General features: G+C 38.8%; 1 protein-coding gene across 18 annotated transcripts in view; it reads left to right on the top strand.

Moving 5' to 3' along the window:
• The window catches only part of ptk2ab (protein tyrosine kinase 2ab), a 62,545-nt gene that overhangs the window by 38,092 nt on the left and 6,522 nt on the right, over window positions 1–17,931 (top strand). For 7 of the 18 annotated variants that reach the window (XM_047811839.1, XM_047811855.1, XM_047811853.1 and 4 more), the window contains 15 exons: window positions 268–324; window positions 1,220–1,240; window positions 2,579–2,676; window positions 2,779–2,863; window positions 3,258–3,358; window positions 3,594–3,709; window positions 5,424–5,524; window positions 5,716–5,805; window positions 6,445–6,649; window positions 12,007–12,118; window positions 14,316–14,354; window positions 14,745–14,831; window positions 14,958–15,107; window positions 15,532–15,660; window positions 17,440–17,502. In XM_047811839.1, the coding sequence (XP_047667795.1) occupies window positions 268–324; window positions 1,220–1,240; window positions 2,579–2,676; window positions 2,779–2,863; window positions 3,258–3,358; window positions 3,594–3,709; window positions 5,424–5,524; window positions 5,716–5,805; window positions 6,445–6,649; window positions 12,007–12,118; window positions 14,316–14,354; window positions 14,745–14,831; window positions 14,958–15,107; window positions 15,532–15,660; window positions 17,440–17,502 (1,454 nt within the window). Of the gene's footprint in view, window positions 1–267; window positions 325–1,219; window positions 1,241–2,578; window positions 2,677–2,778; window positions 2,864–3,257; window positions 3,359–3,593; window positions 3,710–5,423; window positions 5,525–5,715; window positions 5,806–6,444; window positions 6,650–11,323; window positions 11,477–12,006; window positions 12,119–14,315; window positions 14,355–14,744; window positions 14,832–14,957; window positions 15,108–15,531; window positions 15,661–17,439; window positions 17,503–17,931 lie in introns of those variants that run through there. The other 11 variants (XM_047811848.1, XM_047811844.1, XM_047811846.1 and 8 more) reach the window with 4 other exon arrangements.

The raw sequence follows: 17,931 nt of genomic DNA, 5'->3' as shown, positions 1-17,931 counted from the left end.
TCTCTCTCTCTCTCTCTCTCTCTCTCTCTCTCTCTCTCATTCCAAAGCAGATCCTATTAAGCTGACAAACCTTTTAAACATTCAGCTGGGCTGGAAGTGTATAGATATGAGGTCTCTCTTTCTTCTCTCACTGAGGTGTTAGCAGAGAAGGGAATACTTCAGCGTGTACAGCCAGTTTGTTGAACAACTTTTCACTGAGCTTTGCTAATCTGTTTTGCTCCTGCCTACACTGTGTGTTCATCCTGCTCTCTCGCTCTTCTCCCGCAGAGACAGACGACTATGCAGAGATTATAGATGAAGAGGACACATACACCATGCCCTCCAGTGAGTACTCCCAGTTATTACACACCATCCACTAAGCACTGAAACAGGCAACCAATGAAACAAAGAATCCTTTGTAGCCACAAGACATTAAAGCAGTCGTTTCCTTTTTTTTTTTGGTTGTTTTAATAGAAGAAGTTTATCAGGGTGGTGGCAGCTGTGTTGTAGTTTCTATGTCGTCTACTCTAACTTTCTCGCTGTAGTGTTTCTTTCTTTTCTTTTCTTTTTTTTTCCGCCAGACCAGATGTTCCTGGTACTGTGTTAACCTAGTTTCTAGCATGTGCTCCACTTCTTTTGTGTGCTGTTTATCTTTACAGGCTGTGCTGCTCTTGTTCAGTCAGTCACTGCTGCTTTATGTTTTTTTCTACGGAGCTGGTCACTTTAGTCCTAAACTGAACAGCTGATCATTGCATTGTTCAGCTTTAGGCTTTTTGTTTCATTATATCACTCTATTACAGACCGAAGATCTTCACTCAGGGTTCCAATACAGATTTAGTTATCAGCTGAAACAGACATACGGCTTACTTCCAATAGTAAATCAGCGGTAATGAGTTTAAAACCTCAATAGAAACCTGACTTTTCTAAAATTCCAGATTTGGCATTGTAGTAAAAAAAAAAATCAAAAAAAAAATAAATCACAGATTTCTATAATAACAGAGGAGAATCTGGAGCCATCTAGTGGGATTTGCACACATTTTTATATTCTGAGTTTTTTAAATGTTCATTCTTCTTCTTTACTCTAATAAACACACATTTCTATTTTATTCTCCATCTGAAATACAGTGAGCTGTAGTGACTTCACATCACATGTCTGTAGGGTTTGCCCATTAATACTGATCATGGCATTACGCACTGTTATATGTCAATTTTGTCTTCTTTCACATTAATTGCACTACAGAATACTATGGACTAGATGAAGGTAAAGGTTTTTCTCCTGCTTTTTCCATTCCCTTGCTTTGGCTTTTATAGTGCTGAATAACTATAACCTTGGTTGAGTGTGTGCAAGTGTGTGCCTTTTTTCCTTTGCCTCGCATTTGTGGTTTTGTATTTTCATTGGTGCAGAGTTGCTAATTTTCTCATTAATATATTAATATCCTACAATTATTGTGCAATTATTTTGTAGACCTGCACAGTCATGCAGTTATCTGATCAGCCAATAATGTTGCAGCAGCACTGAGACCAAGAGCTTCAGTTCACATCAGACATCAGAATGGGGAAAAGGTTTAATCTCGGTGACTATGACACTGGCACCAGAAGGGCTGGTTTGAGTATTTCAGAAGCTGTTCTCTTAGGAATTACACACAACAGTCTGTAGAGTCTACAAGAAATCAAGAAACATCCTGTGAGTGAAGGGTCTGCAGGTTAAAACTCCTTGAGAGGACAGAAGAGAGTGAACTGACTGGACTGAGCTGGAAGGAAAACTATAATAACTCAAATAAATAAGCTGTTGTAATAGTCATCATACATACATCTGTAATATATATTGTATATCTATATTTTCATATTTTTGTATAATTTTCTTATATAGTTTTCTTATACAGTTTAGACTTGTTATTATTTTATTCTTATTTTCTTCCTTGCTTTTTTATACTTTTTATATATTTTTTTTTATTCTTATAGCGGACAGTTGCATAAAGCATTTCACTGCATATCGTACCCTGTACTGTATGTATGTGTATGTGTCAAATAAAATTTGATTTGATTTGTACTATATCTTTCCTGACAGCTTGAATCTGACCATTTCCCTCTGACTTCTCTTATAAACAAGGTGTTTTCACCCACAAAGCTGTCTCCCACTCAGTGTTTTTATTGCACCATTCTGTGTAAACTCTAGACTAAACTCTGTTGTGTGTGAAGGGAAAAAAAAGAATCAAACCAGCTCATCTGATGCGAAGAACCATGCTACAATGAAAATCACACATTTTCTCTATTCTGATGTTGGAGGTGAATTTTAACATAAGCTCTCGACCTGCATCTGCAACCTGATTGGCTGATTAGAGGACTTTATGAACATGCAGGTGTACGGTGTTCCTAATAAAGTGGGCAGCAAGTATATATCGTAAACTGAATATAACGAACGAACAAGTTCTGGGGAAAAATCCAACAGCAAAATGTTTATTATTTTGTTATTTAATTATTATTCTGAATTTCTTTTTTCATTTTTTTTGTTTTGTTGCATGTGTCTTTTAGTGTTTCATTTATATTCTGAAAATGCCATCTTCTGTAGTGATAAGTATGCAGTTATTTGTCCCCTCAGCCAGGGATTATGAGATCCAGAGAGAGAGAATCGAGTTGGGCCGCTGTATAGGAGAAGGCCAGTTTGGAGATGTCCACCAAGGAATCTATGTTTGTCCGGTACTCCGTGCACTTTCCACTGCTTATGATCATAATCACATCATAGCCAAATGTTAGAAAGAGTCCTGATCCTTTGTTTTTGGTCTTTGGTTTTGGTTTTAGGACAGTCCTGGCCTCTCAGTGGCCATAAAAACTTGTAAAAACAGTACGTCAGACAGCGTCCGAGAGAAATTTCTCCAGGAGGCCTGTGAGTACTGAATATGGCTCATATTAATAAACAGTCAGATATACATGCATCGTACTTACAGCAGTTTCTGTACGAGCTGTATATAAACTTGTAAACACAAATGATTTTCTTCTCACTAAATGAATGAATGATTCATGATTACAAGTATAAACATTTAAAGCTGTGTTATTGAAACACATGCTGGTCGCCGTGTGTGTGTGTGTGTGTGTGAGAGAGTGAATGTACATTTAGTCATTTGGTAATAATCTTGGTAATAATCTTTGAAAGGAGGCAGTTATTATGATACCCATGAATTTACGCACGCAAGTGAAATTGCTCTATATTTGTACATATCATAAGTGGCAAAGGTTGCTGAATTTTCAGTAGTTCTGTCTCTGTCATTCTGTCTCTGCAGTAACAATGCGCCAGTTTGACCATCCGCACATTGTGAAGTTGATCGGCGTCATCACAGATAATCCAGTGTGGATCATTATGGAGCTCTGCACGTTGGGAGAGGTAAAGCTTGTTCCTCTGCGGATCTGTGGACCAGGAGATAGAGCAAAATCTCAGTTAGACACCGAACTAGTTTTCGTATTTTATAGCTCATAAACTTCATTCTTCATAAACGTTCTGTATTAGAACAATAAAATCTAGTAAGAGTTAATGATGACTTGATGACTTTATACCTGCCATACTGAACAGGTTGTGTCACTTGCTGACATATTTGAATGTGGTCAATGTTTTCTTGCAGTTGCGCTCATTCCTGCAAGTGCGGAAATACAGCTTGGACTTGGCATCACTGATCCTCTATTCCTACCAGCTCAGCACGGCACTCGCCTACTTGGAGAGCAAACGCTTTGTGCACAGGTTAGTGGCCCTAAGTAAAATAAAGAACCTAAAAAAGAAGCAAACTGCACTTTTTCTCACTAGCTAATCTTTATTACTATAAATCTCAACACAGTTAAGTTCTGAAAAAAACCCATAAGATGATGACAAAATCAGGTTTAAAACATAAATCTACTTTGCAAAAATGACCTGGAAATCTTTTCTTTAGGCTTTCTAAGATCGCCTTGATTGTCTGCCTGCAAAGCCCGTGCTAGGTACAGCCCCAATTTAGCAATACACAGCACTAAATGCAGTCAGTTTACCTAAAGATGATCAACATCTTGCTAGCTATGTGTGCTTTTCTCAAAGCTTTATAACGGTGTCGTGTAGCTATGCAGCATAACAAAATGGACATAAGCCTAATCAAATTAGTTGATAATCAGATACTACTGTCCAAATGACTACAAAACACTAGCAAATGAAAATAAATACCAGAGAAGAGAACTTCCACATTCTGGTCTGATGACAGCACACAAGGCTTTAAGGTATTCAAGTGACCAAATAAAGGAAATTAATAACAAGCAATTCAGTCAGCAGAACTGAATTAATCAGCAGTTTATTTCTGCACCAATGTTAGCATGAGGAGAAATCAGTGTGATGAGCAAACATATTTTACTTTATAAATGTATAATTCTCTGTGGATGGACGGTAATGTTTTCTCAATAAGTAGATCGGGTCATAAATGTAGCGGAAGGCATTTGTATCTTCTGGTTGAGATACAAACAATAATTCATGAAAGCCTGTAGTTTTCAGAATTATATATTCTAATTCAAATTCAGTTTATTTGTATAACAATTCCCATTGTCTTAAAGCAGCTTTACAGAAGTACAGTGATGCCTAGAGATACGAGCTTAATTCGTTCCGTGAGCTTGCTCGTATCTCAAATTGCTCGTATCTCAAAACAATTTTCCCCGTTTAAATGAATTGAAATCCCATTAATCCGGCCTGTTTTGTTACTCTTTCCTCACTAATATCTGCTGGTCGTTTTAATAAAAACCTGTCAGCATATCAGATGCGGTGTAGTCGCACAAGTTAAAAATTTTTAACGTATCCAACGCTCAAAACGGATCCGAAAATTACGGCTCCGCAGATGGTCGGCACCTCATGCAGCACCTTTACGACTCTCCATAGGAAATGAATGACTTCCGTTTTATCGGCTGTTGTTTGTCGTTTGCAGTGGAAAGGCGGCTTTAACCGAGTGAGGCACGGGAAGCTGAGGCGGGGGAAACAGAGCACACGTGGTTGTTAGGGATCTTTGTTTCGGCGGCGGCGGCTCGGATGCTCGTATCTCAAAAATTTGCTCGTATCTCACGGCAAAAATTTGGTCGAATCACAGCTCATATCTCAAAAAATTTCTATGTCAAAGCACTCGTATCTTGAGGCATCACTGTATAGAAACAGAACAAAGAAAAAAGATATATATAAAAAGAAATAAATATTTAATAATAATAAGAAGAAAAAATAAGAATAAAATTAATAAATGGATATATACAATTAAAGTTTAAAATGAATTTAAAAATATTAATTTAAAATACTATATATCTGTATATACGGAAGAAAATGTCAGAATCGGGCTGTGTTAATTGTTTTCTCAGGCTGCGTACATACAGTATAATCAGCATGCACTGTATTTTGTCTGAATCTGTTGATCAGTTTGTGTCTGTGGTTTTAAAGGGATATTCGCTCTTGTCCACAGAGACATAGCTGCTAGGAACGTGCTGGTGTCATCTGTAGACTGCGTGAAACTGGGTGACTTTGGTTTATCCAGATACATGGAGGACAGCTCTTATTATAAAGGTTTGTCCCAGTACTGAACTCACAGCATGAGGATGAAGCCAAGACATTGTTCAACTGAGTTCTAAAATTTACTGTCATTTTACTAAAGTTATCTAGCATTTATTCTTTCTGGAACATCAGAGGAAATGTTTTACGGTTGTAATGTGTTTTACGGTTACATGCATGTTGTGTTAAGTCTACTTTCCTTGTAGCCTCTAAAGGGAAGCTGCCTATTAAATGGATGGCACCAGAATCCATAAACTTCAGACGCTTTACATCATCCAGTGACGTGTGGATGTTTGGTAAGTGTGTAGTTTGGTTTGTGTGAATGAGGGTGATGTGAGCATTTATGGGGGACAAAAAAAAAGGTAAAAGTTAGAAAGGTAACTGTGTTAGGAATGTAGGAATGCATATGCTATATTGTTTTTCTTTTATTTAAATATCACAATAAACAGTTTCCCATATTTTATCCATTTCTGGTTTAAGGACAGTCAGAAAGGGTGTTAAAATTGTATCCTCTCCCTGTGTGTGTGTGTCTATCCCAGGGGACTCGAGGAACAAGGCAGGCTGTTCAAAAGTGTTTAAAACATTTGCACAAGTCATTCCCGATTCAAATTTGATTAACTGTTTCTGTCTCCAATTTTGTTAAGGAAGAAATGACAGCTCTTTTTACCTATTTTTGAATTACAAATTGTACAAGTATACTGTTTTTGTGAACAGTCATCAGGCATGATGATGTAATCATGAATAAACGTCAGTGGAGTGATGCCAATAATATTATATCACACAGCCGGGAGTGTGTGTGTGTGTGTGTGTGTGTGTGTGTGTGTGTGTGTGTGTGTGTGTGTGTGTGTGTGTGTGTGTTAGTCAAAGTTCCATAGACAAGTGCTGCTTATTTCTCTCACATGACACTTTGTGCTGTTGTTGTGTTCTGTTTGCAGGAGTGTGTATGTGGGAGATATTGATGTACGGAGTGAAGCCATTTCAAGGTGTGAAAAACAATGATGTGATTGGCCGGATTGAGAACGGTGAGCGTCTGGCCATGCCACACAACTGCCCCCCAACCCTATACAGTCTGATGACCAAGTGCTGGGCTTACGACCCGAGCAAGCGGCCTCGCTTCAACGAGCTCAAAGCACAGCTGAGGTTAGTGTGTACACACACACACACACACACACACACACACACACCATTCACCGTGCACCGAGTAACCTCCTGTGCAGAGAGCAAATCTAATGTGTTTTATCTATAAGAAACTTTAACATTTTGTCATCACTTCAAACACAAATCTGAAATTTTCATGGGTGATCTTTCTGTTTCCTTCTTACACCAGTGGGCACACAGGGGAAATTGCTAAAAACACACATTTTTGTGCAGCATAAACTACCTTTGATAATTTACATTTAATTATTTAATGTTTATGTCTAAACAAACCTAAATAAAAAGATTTATTTAAAAACCATTTTAATCAGATAATTGTAAATCTTAAATCTCAGTTCAGCTGCCTGCTGTGGACACACATGTATTCTTTTTTATTGTTTAATATTCTGAAAACTCTGAAACTGGTATGAAAATGTAAAACCCACTGCTAGTTGCTGAGAACATCTTTGCATGGTTTGGCTAAAGTGGAAAATAAATATTGTCAGAATAAAAGTCCTCCTAGTCATGTTTTCAGACTCCAACAAATAATCAGTTAAATGAGTAGGAGGACTTTTATTTTGACAAACCTGAATGCTTACAGGAGCATCATTAAAAGTTCACTTATTCATGGCAAAAATCTTGTTAAACTAGGATTATCTAGTCAAATTGATTAGAAATGTACATTTCTTTCGTAATCGGACACCAAACAGCCACACTGTGTACTGCTTTGTGACAATAAGCAGACTGAGTCTAAGAAAGGACAAAATAGGGATTACATCTACAGGACAGACTGTGTCCACCAGAGACATATGATACAGACATACAGGGGTAGTTCCTTCTCATACTCTGAATCAGTCCATGTCTGTTTAACTTCCTGTCACTGGTTTATTTTTTATTTGGCATTGCATTTACCATCATTGCCACTCCTTCTTACCTACTCACTTACTCCTTCCTTCCTTCCTTTCTTTTTTTCGTCTTATGCACGTTTACACTAACGCACACAAACACACCCATTTCCATTCACAGACCTGGTACTAAAGACAAGCTTCCCCAGGCTATAAAGAATAACCTCACTACTGACGCAACATTAAAGCAAACCCAGCATTCTCCTTCATGTACACACATGCTCTCAGTGGCAGCAACGGCAGCAAAACAAGCTTCCGAAGACATGCTTATGTAATGATGAGACACGTAGCATAATCATACACACACACACACACACACACACACACACACACACACACACACACACACACACACACACACACACATATATATATATATATATATATATATATATATATATATATATATATATATATATATATATATATATATATATATATAGACTGAGGACCAGACAGATGACTGTTGTAGCTCAGCAGCAGGAAGTATTACAGCCAGTAATCTCTCCATTAATACAGTTATACATGCTGGTACAACACATATCCTTTCTCTCACATATTGTTCTCATCTTTCTCTATTCCACATCAGTAATTTTCCAGGTTTCCTAGAAACGATGTAAATATTTGCCTTGTTAACACTCTTTCTAGCTGAAGAATCATGTCCATAAAAGGCACTTGATGCAGCCTAATATCATAATCATCTGTTAGGAAGAACTCTCTCTTTATTCCTGTGTCATGCTTCTTTTTTACTTAACTTCTTCTCTTTTAAACAAGTAAGTAAGTAATAAGTAAGTAGTTCCTTTGCTGCAAGCTGTCAGATCCTGAAAGTCATATTTGAGGTTAAGTTTATTATTTTAACCATTTTAGGTAATACAAATAGGCAATCACAAAAGAGGTCAGAAATAAAAGCCACCGCTTCACCTCCTGCAGGCTGCTCTGACGGTAATTAAAATGAGCTTTCAGCCAGCATTGTATATAAAATCCATAAGTTAATATGTGGTTTAATAGCGTCAAGACCATTAGAGGCATTTCCTGAATGTTCCTTATGCAGCTTCTTGGCATAAACTGTAAGTCAGTATCCGGGCTTGTAACCTGGTGAAAAGCCGAGACGAATGGTTTAGAATAGGCAGAGGAAGCTTAGAAGAGGACAAGACCAGGTTCAGGTGGATGTTTCCTTGGATGAGTCTAATTAAACCAAAAAATTTGAACTGGGGATTTTTTTTTTCTTCAAATGGGAATTTTATAACTCAGAAGGAACTATTTATTTCATCTGTCTGTCTATAATTAACTTATGTGTCTGAATCATTGCACTAAATGCATGAATAATTAAGCCTTACTCACTAAGGCTGTAGGAAGCCTTATTCACTTAATTTATTCAAGTAATCAAAATGATCTGAAGTGATAATGGAATGACCCGGTGCTCACAGACACAACAAGCTTGTTCTACGTTTCTACTTAACAAGCAAGTAAATGAAAAATTGTGTGTCACCCTCAACTGTTAGAAACTCACTTTATCCCTAAATGAAGGAAGGCAGTAATGGGATGGAGTCAGCTAATGATGTGAAAATCTCCATCATTTCTCACTGAGAGACCATTTGAGAGTGATTAAAAAGTTTGCTTGTCTTGAACTTTTGTGTTTTCCATCTGTCGTGTCTTTTCTTCCATCTTTAAATAGAATACTTCAGCCAGTCTATTAGGCTTAATACACTAGACGAAAATATTTCTTACTTCCAGACTAGACTCGTTACTCAGACCTCTTTCTTCATCTCCTTATTTTTAGCTCACCGTCCTGAAGTTTTGTCCTAATGTGCTTTAATGACTTTATCAGTGTTTCTCCTCTAACACTCTGATGTATTTGCTCAAATTGTTGTTTTTTTTTTTTTTTACTTTGTAAAGTCTAAAATGTCCTATTAGAGTGTTGAGTTCTGGATTCCAGTAATATTTAGTGTTTTGTAATATATCACCCCAAGGCCTTTTTCCATCAGAAGACTTATTGTAGCTGCTGATATGTTTGCAGGATATTGCAAATATCTTCCATGTCAATCATGCTATCCAGTGAGTCATTTTTTAACAAATAGCCAATGTAGACTGATACAGTCTGTCTAAAGACAGCAGCCCGCTCTCAAACACCTTTTACATTCCCATTTAAATTGGTTTTCTGAAGTTTCTAACATTATCAGCAATGCAGTGCATGTTGTCAGCTCTCAGATAGATCGAGAAGGAACAAACGTGCCTATTATATAGGACAGTGTTGATTTATTTGCTGTAACAGCAGCTCTAGCAGTACTTGTGGCTGCATGGTTAGTATTAATGCAGTCATTTTAATACATTATCCTTTCTCATACAGGGACTTGACTGGCTTGAATAGCATTTCTATGAGGAGTATTATTATATGATGATGAGTCATTTATTCAACATATTTGGGAAGGAGTCTCCAGTTTCATTTCAGTGTTATGTAATAGTTTGAGGTAAAGCTGTTTTCACACATGGGAAAGTCCTCATGAGAGGATTTAGTATTTTTCTGTAACGTGATTTCAGCAGTGTTTATTTGTCTTCTTAACTTATTGAGAGAGACAAAAAGACAGACTGATGAGAGAAGAACAAACTCATCATTCATCATGATATCGAACTCTTTTAAAGATAAACTCACAGAATAAAGGTAAATTCTTTAATAATAAATAGTACATGGTCCTTATTGGAAAATGATTAGCTACATGGTGGTGACAGCATTATATGACCTCATTGTTATTCTCCCAAACCAACACCTTCCTTATATTTTATTCCTCACTTAAAAGACAAATAGTTGCTGTTACATTCCTGTACCAGTCCACACCTGACTATCAGAAACTAGGTAATGTGTGACAATACAGATTTTTAATGTGTAGGCTGCTTATTTCCGCTTAGGAGTAGAGGCAAGTACTTATCACAAATGTCATTCACACTGATTAATCAGCTCCAGAATTATTGGTACCTCTCATTATGACCATATAATAACTGGTGCTATTATGCCATCAGCCATCCATGTGCATAAATCATCCAGGTGAGAAACTTCAGTTATACTGTATGTCATAGCAGAAAACCACATTGTGTTCCACTTCAGTCATCCAAGAACAGGAATCTGAGGCTACACTGGGCTCAGACTCAAAGAAAATGGATAGGTAAAGAACAGAAAATCAGCTATACATTTTTCCCATGCTGATGCTTGATGTGAACATTAATGAAGATCTTGAATTGTATCTGCACGACGTTATGCACTGTTGCAACCTGATTGGCTTACTGGGCTTATCATTTAGTGGGCACTGAGTGTATACAATTCTAGTGAAGAAACATGTTTTGGGTTTTAAAGTTTTTTCTCTCTTTTTGTGTTTTTTTCTGTTTCTCAAGCTGCATTTTTTCACAGTTTTCTTTTCTATTTTCTTTCTTTCTTTTTTTCTTTCTTTTTTTTAACTAAAAAAAAAATCTATTTTAAGATGATGACGATGATTATGATTTTTTATTATTATTATTTTCTCCCAAACATTTTAATGATTGTGTGCACTGAAGTGCATTGACACCAGCTCAGTTCCTGTGTGTTGTTTCTCCTCTCATCGATCCAAGAAATAAAAGAAATTTGGGTGACACACGCGACTGCATTCACTGTTAGCTGAAGCACTGCCGGAGGTTTCCAGGTAAAATTCTACTGGGGAGAGAAACTCTCTGGGCCACACTTTAAAGAATGATCTAAACAGGTGTATTTCAACTCTGTTGTGTCCTTCATTCATCTGTTGGCTGCACACATGCTGGGTTTGTCAGGGTTCATTGCATCTAAAAATAGTCCCGAGAGCCTGGGTATAGGACATGAAGTACATTCTCTTAGTACTGAGTCTCACACTTTCGTGCTGTTAACATCTCCTCCATCTTTTCACTAAAATCCAACTTCTATATACAGGTATGAGTCTTTCACCTTGTCTGTATACTTTAACTTAAGGCAGTATTCACTATTAATTGTATGTATTTGGCTTTCTCTTGGTTAAGTATATGGTTATAGGTTGTAGAGACCTGGAGTGTAAACTGTTGTGAATTAGTTCTTATTTCCTATTATATACACACCTATATTTTTAATCTAGCATAGCTACAGATGGCGGATGACTCAATGCACATTCCATTCGGTATTCCCATATACAATACATAGCCATGGGCTTTCTAATTTGTCAGTAACAATGTTGCATAACCAAGTTATCATTATTCACACTGCTGGTTAAGAACTGTGTCATACTTTCCCGTAATTTAGATTAGATCTGTGTAGGCAGGTTTGGACATAAAACACACACGAGCCCTAAGAAGACATGCTAAGTGTCTCAGTAGAGCTCGGGTTGAAGCAGCACGTGTATCTGGATTGCTTCCAACCGTGTGTATTCAGACTTTAGCTGTGATGATGTTAGCTCACAGGGCTGTTTTCCCTCCTCTGGGTTTCTGCAGCACCATCCTTGCGGAGGAGAAGGCGCAGCAGGAGGAACGCAGTCGGATGGAGATGAGGAGACAGGTGAACGTGTCCTGGGATTCAGGGGGATCGGATGAGGCGCCCCCCAAAGTAAGTAGTCCCATTGTTTAAGTCAGGATATGAGGTTACTGTTACTCCAGCTAGATCGGCATCATTGAAACCGACATCTATAATAATTATATATAATTAATATAATTCTGTGTATATCTCAGATATATGATGCCGGTTGGAACAGAATATTCTCATTGGTTTGTTAACAACTTATTCTTTGTCACAACCACTGCAGTGTGATTGATACAACAGCCTTTGTGTGGAATGTAGTTGGATCTTTCATTCATTTTCTATAAGCGCTTTGTCCTGATCAGGGATCTGGTGCCTGTCCCTGGAACACTGGATGTGAGGCAGGATTACACAGCATTCATTTACTGATCTTTAATTCCATTACACAATATTCAAACTATGACTGCATGTGTAAAAGCCAGTGCTTATTATTGAACAGTTATTATAGAAGATACTTACCTGTTGCTTTAAAAATGGCTAACATTGTTCCATTGTTCATTTAGAATGAAAGTGGAAAATCTACTGTATAAAGATGTCATTTTATTTCTTTAAGGCAACACTAAGTTTTAACTTGCTCATGATTATTTTTAGCCATCTTGTCTCCTTTATAGTTTCTCTATCATGCATGAAACAAACATGACTGGGCTTGTTTCAGCACAGTATAGCATTTATTGTTTAAATGATTCACTTAGGGAATATCAAAACTATCATTCAATCCTTATCTTTTCCCATAATACTTTATTGTGTCTGTGCTTAGTTCCTGTAAGGTATGATCTCATTCTATTGTTCTGACTAAATCCTTGGGATAGCCATCAAATTCTCACACGAGAATTCCTTTATGAATTAGTTGTATATAATCATAAACGGTGTTTGGGAGAATATTTATTCATGCGTTAATATTTCAGTGTTTTTTTAATCCAAAGTGAGAAAGATTACATGAATTACACGAATAAGAATGTATAATTACACGTGAACAAGAGTTACATGTATATATTTTTCTTATGATATAGATAAAATACATAAATATATTCAGGATCGGGTGAAGTATGTAAATTTAAAAATGAAGCCCAGACTTTGATAAGTTAAATACAACATTTGATCCTTTTTAATAGAATTCTCTACAGCAGAATAGAAGTGTTGGACAGCTGGTGATTGATATGACTACCTGGTCAGCTAGAGTGTGTGTGGTGTGTGTGTGTGTGTTTAAGTGCTTCTCTCACACTCAACCCTCCCTCCCCCACTGAGCTGATCCATGCCCATGCAGTCATTTTGTGAGCTCCCCTACAGGTGTCCCTGTCTGTCTGTCTGTCACCATCACACCAGCACGACTGCTATAGAACTGTGCACTTTGCCTCACTGATGTGTGTATGTGCTGTGGCTCATCTGCATATGTGTTGTCATGCTTCTCTAAATAGCATCTCTTGTCATCTGTGTTGTGTGTGTCTGCTGTTGTCTGGGCTGTTCTGTTCGTGTGTGTGTGTGTGTGTGTGTGTGTGTGTGTGTGTGTGTGTGTGTGTGTGTGTGTGTGTGTGTGTGTGTGTGTGTGTGTGTGTGTGTGTGTGTGTGTGTGTGTGTGTGTGTGTGTGTGTGTGTGTGTGTGTGTATGTAGCCTTTACGCCGACCCTCTTTGCAGCACAGTGTTAGCTTGGACTGTCTGTCTGCTGCTTCTGCATGTCAGCAGTCTTTGGGCTCCCAGCTCTCCCTCTGCTTCTTCCAGCCCCCTGCTGTTTCTCCACTGCTTCCACTCCCACTAGTGCTGAACTCCCAGAATCCCACACTGCCCCCACATGTGTCCAGGCTCAGCAGGAGGCCCTCCATACCACCCATGGTGGCCCTAACTGGGCAGACTGTGAACCAGCATGCTTACTATCCCTCTCTACAGGCAGGTGTTATTGAGAAAGCAGGGAAGCTTCATATTTCTTTGGAAACCATAAAATCTAATCTATATATGGAAAATGTAGTGGATAAATTCATCCCAAGAAGTGGATGTGGAGTCCTGCATGTTCAGTGCACTCAAAAATACAATGACGTGCATGTGCATGAACTCAGTGTAATTCACGTAAATGTGTCAGTTTGCAGATCTGTTCTTTACACAAAAAGCATTTTTAAAAAGGCAGCATTTTAAAGCAGGGACCTGTTTTGTGATTTCTGAGAACGCTGTCCCATACTAAACTGACCGTTATATTTCACTCTTTGTTTTTGACTCTTTCTTTCCTCTGCTCCGGAGGGGTGGCTACGTGACTCTCTTTATGAGAGGCTGTACAAGGTAGATTTGCCTCTAAACAGCTCTCCATCCACAGCTGAATGTGGTGCAGCATCTCAACCAGTCAGAAGAGGACTTGCTGCCTTTGTCTAATCCTTTAATATCATCTAATATACATCGCACCCCTTCCCCAACTAAATAAAATTTCAAAGAGCATTTTGGATGGTTGACTAACCGCTTGTGTTTTACGTGCTCGTTTTGTTTTATCCCCTTCAACAGACTGGACTTATATCCACACAAAATTATTGCAGTTTTGTGTGTGCCTGGTCCCCTAACTGCAGTATCTCATACAAATCAGTAGGGGTGAATGTGCTTAAAATGATTGACGTGTGTGTGTGTGTGTGTGTGTGTGTGTGTGTGTGTGTGTGTGTGTGTGTGTGTGTGCGTGCGCAGCCCAGCAGGCCTGGTTATCCAAGTCCACGCTCAAGTGAAGGCTTCTACCCCAGTCCTCAGCATATGGGCCAGCACAATCACTTTCAGGTACACACTCCATATGTACCAGACCCTACAACCAGCACACAGGACTCTAGTGTACATGTCAGGTCTGTTTTTTTTTTTTTATGTAATTGGTCAAATGTTTCACTTCTTTTTGTTTTTTTTTTCTAGATGGGAGGCTACCCTGGCCCTCACACCTTGCCCTCCATGCCCAGCGGGTTGTATCCTCCACAGGCTTCAGGCATGGGGCTCGACCTCCACGACACCTGGAATCATCACAGAGCTGCTCAAGACCATGCCATGTGGAACCCCAGCATGGAGGTAACAAGAAAAATAAAAATGATTCAGCCACTAGCAGTCTTAGGCAATGAGGACAACAAAGCACTTTTATGAAGTAAAACAAAACGCCATTTTCCTCTCTGCAGCCCTATTCGATTCACACCAGCTAATGTTGACAACTTTATAAAGAATGAAACTAGTAGCCTAGGTGTCTGAACACAGTTGTGTTGTCTTATCTAAGGCCCCTTGTAAACCTAAGAAACATGAGCTACATAACATTTTTCTTGATGCACTTGACTTAATACTAAACAGGTTATTCCTTTTGCTATCAGTATTAATAAGTAACAAAAACATGTACTACTCACAGTGTTATTTATAATGAATACATATACTTTGTGATTACATGTGTGTGTGTGTGTGTGTGTGTGTGTGTGTGTGTGTGTGTGTGTGTGTGTGTGTGTGTCAGGATGGTGGTGTGCTGAGGCCTGGCATGGGCCAGTCTCTCCCTCCTCACCTGATGGAGGAGCAGCTGATGTTGCAGCAGCAGCAGATGGAGGAGGACCAGCGTTGGCTAGAGCAAGAGGAGCGTTTAATGGTATTCAGCTCAGCTCATCTCTTCTTGTCTCACTCAACATGTTTTCCAGCTGGATGTCATGACCTCTAGTTCTTGTCTACCTTTCTACTTTTTAATTTCCTCTTTCCTGCTATTTGCATTCTGCCATTTCTTATATGTTGAGGACGGTTTGCTTTCCATCTCCTTGCACCTTTCACTTCTTTTCTCTCATCCGATTTCTTGTCCTCCATCCCAGCCCTCACTTGCATTCCTTAACATGTGCAAGAGCTCCCTCTGTCAGCTAAAATCTCACTGATTGTGTTTTTTCAGATGAATGAATTTAGGCTCAGAGTTATGTTTATAAATGCAATACTCACATGCTAGCCCAAATATCTGTGTGTTTCCAAAAGAAAGTCTTTTTTTTTTTTTTTTTTTACATGGGTAGAGAATAGTGTCTATTCTTTTCCAGTTTGGTCAAGTGATCAAATTTGCAGACTATTTCTTTTTTATTATTAGCGTAGAACTAACTCTTTTTGATTAGTCTCAGAGCCTCTTTATATTTCAGGCACACTAGAATACCACTGAAAGAAAGTTTTTATATGTCAATGTCCAGAGACTGACAGATGCAGAGAGTCACGATCCTCTCAGACCTTGAGAGAACACTGCCCAAGCATGTGTGTGAAAAAGAGAGTGAGCAGGACACCAGGGGTCTGGTGTGGTGCCAGAGTTATTTTTATGCGACTGTCATTATCTTCAGCCAGTCTCACAGAATGCCTCACTCTGTTTCCTGTGGCAAGCTAAAAGCAGCTCACAGCACTGAAATATCCTGGCAAATGTCTTCCACCAACACACTCTTCTTCAGAAACTCATTCATGTTGGTATGATCATTCAGAAATAGTATATATATATCTTCGTTATTCTGTAACGATAATGGTCCAGTTCGGATGATGTTTTATACAGAGACAACGTGTATGGTACAGGTGCAGCGTTCGGGAATTCCTGAGTAATGAGGGGGTTGTGTTAGCATTGAGGCGTGAAGCAGCTAAACTCACCCTGACCCACCACTGATGAAAGTTAAATTGCTGAGGCTAGGAGGGAATTTTCCCCAGTCCTTTTGGCTTTACCCTGCTACTCTGTGGTGCATGGAAAATGGCTGGCATGTGCAAGGGGCACTGAGGCTAGACGAACCAAGAAGAGAGAAGCAAGGGTGAAGGGAGGCAAAGAAAGCAGCGTAGAAAGAGCTGAAAGGAAAAGAAGTAACGAGGTTGAAGACGAGGAGGTTGCAGCGACGGAAAGGTGAGAGGAGGTGGAAGAGGGAGGAGAGAAAGGGAAGACTTGGCATAGTTAAGTTGAGGCTCGTTCAGTGGGAGTGACTCGATGTGGGTGCATGCATGCCTCACCACAGGAGCTTCCTCTTAGCACATGCTTTTTCCCCGTGAATGGAGTCAAACGCTGCTCTGCTCTGCAGACTAGCCATAAAGAAAGAAATACGAAAGAAGAGTCTATAGGATGCAGGTCTTCAAGTGCTGCTTTGGGAAACTGGTATGGTTCTGAGCAGATGATTTCTTACTTGCTAAAATAGGTTGCATGTCATTGTATGTGACTGTTAGCTTGTGTGGGGATTTAAACATTTTGAAAATATGCTGAACGTTTTCATTATTTAGAGTTTCCATGGATACGTAATATGCATATAATGTGTGAGCGATGTTTTGGTTTGTTTCAGCCTTAAGAAGACCATGAAAATACTAAAAACGTATCTCAAGTTGTGTATTGATATCTGTTGATATGCCGTTGTCCTGTGTTTCTGTTTTTCTTTCTCAGAAACCAGACTCCAGGAATTCCAGAGGCAGTATAGAACGAGAGGACTGCAGTCTCCAGGGACCAGTGAGTTGTTGTTTTTTGTGTTTGTTTCCCAGGATGACTTGGTACAGGCTATGGGGATTTCCTCTTTTTTAATAATAAACTATTTGCTGTTTAAATAGTCACGCGTGTGTACACACATACTCAAGCTCAAGGTATCACAGTATCCACTTTAAGAGGTTTAATGCCTTGAGAGAAGAGCTTACATTTTTGCCGTAATGCCTAATAAATCATCTGTTATATTTATTGCAACACCTCAGCTATCATTGTTATTGCTAACATCAGTACAGGAAATGTTCAAACTAGTCAAGACCTTACTCATAGTATGCATGTGCAGCCGTGTGTGTGTGTGTGTCCATGGACACACTCCCTGTAACATTGCCCTCGGCTTTATGACATACAAAGCTTTTTAGCATGCTTTTTTCTAGAAAAAAAAAGAAAACGGACTAAACT

The sequence above is a fragment of the Tachysurus fulvidraco genome, chromosome 3 (assembly GCF_022655615.1).
Source record: "Tachysurus fulvidraco isolate hzauxx_2018 chromosome 3, HZAU_PFXX_2.0, whole genome shotgun sequence".
NCBI lineage: Eukaryota > Metazoa > Chordata > Actinopteri > Siluriformes > Bagridae > Tachysurus > Tachysurus fulvidraco.
Note: the sequence above shows the minus strand (reverse complement) of the source record. Positions and strands in the feature narration are given on the sequence as shown.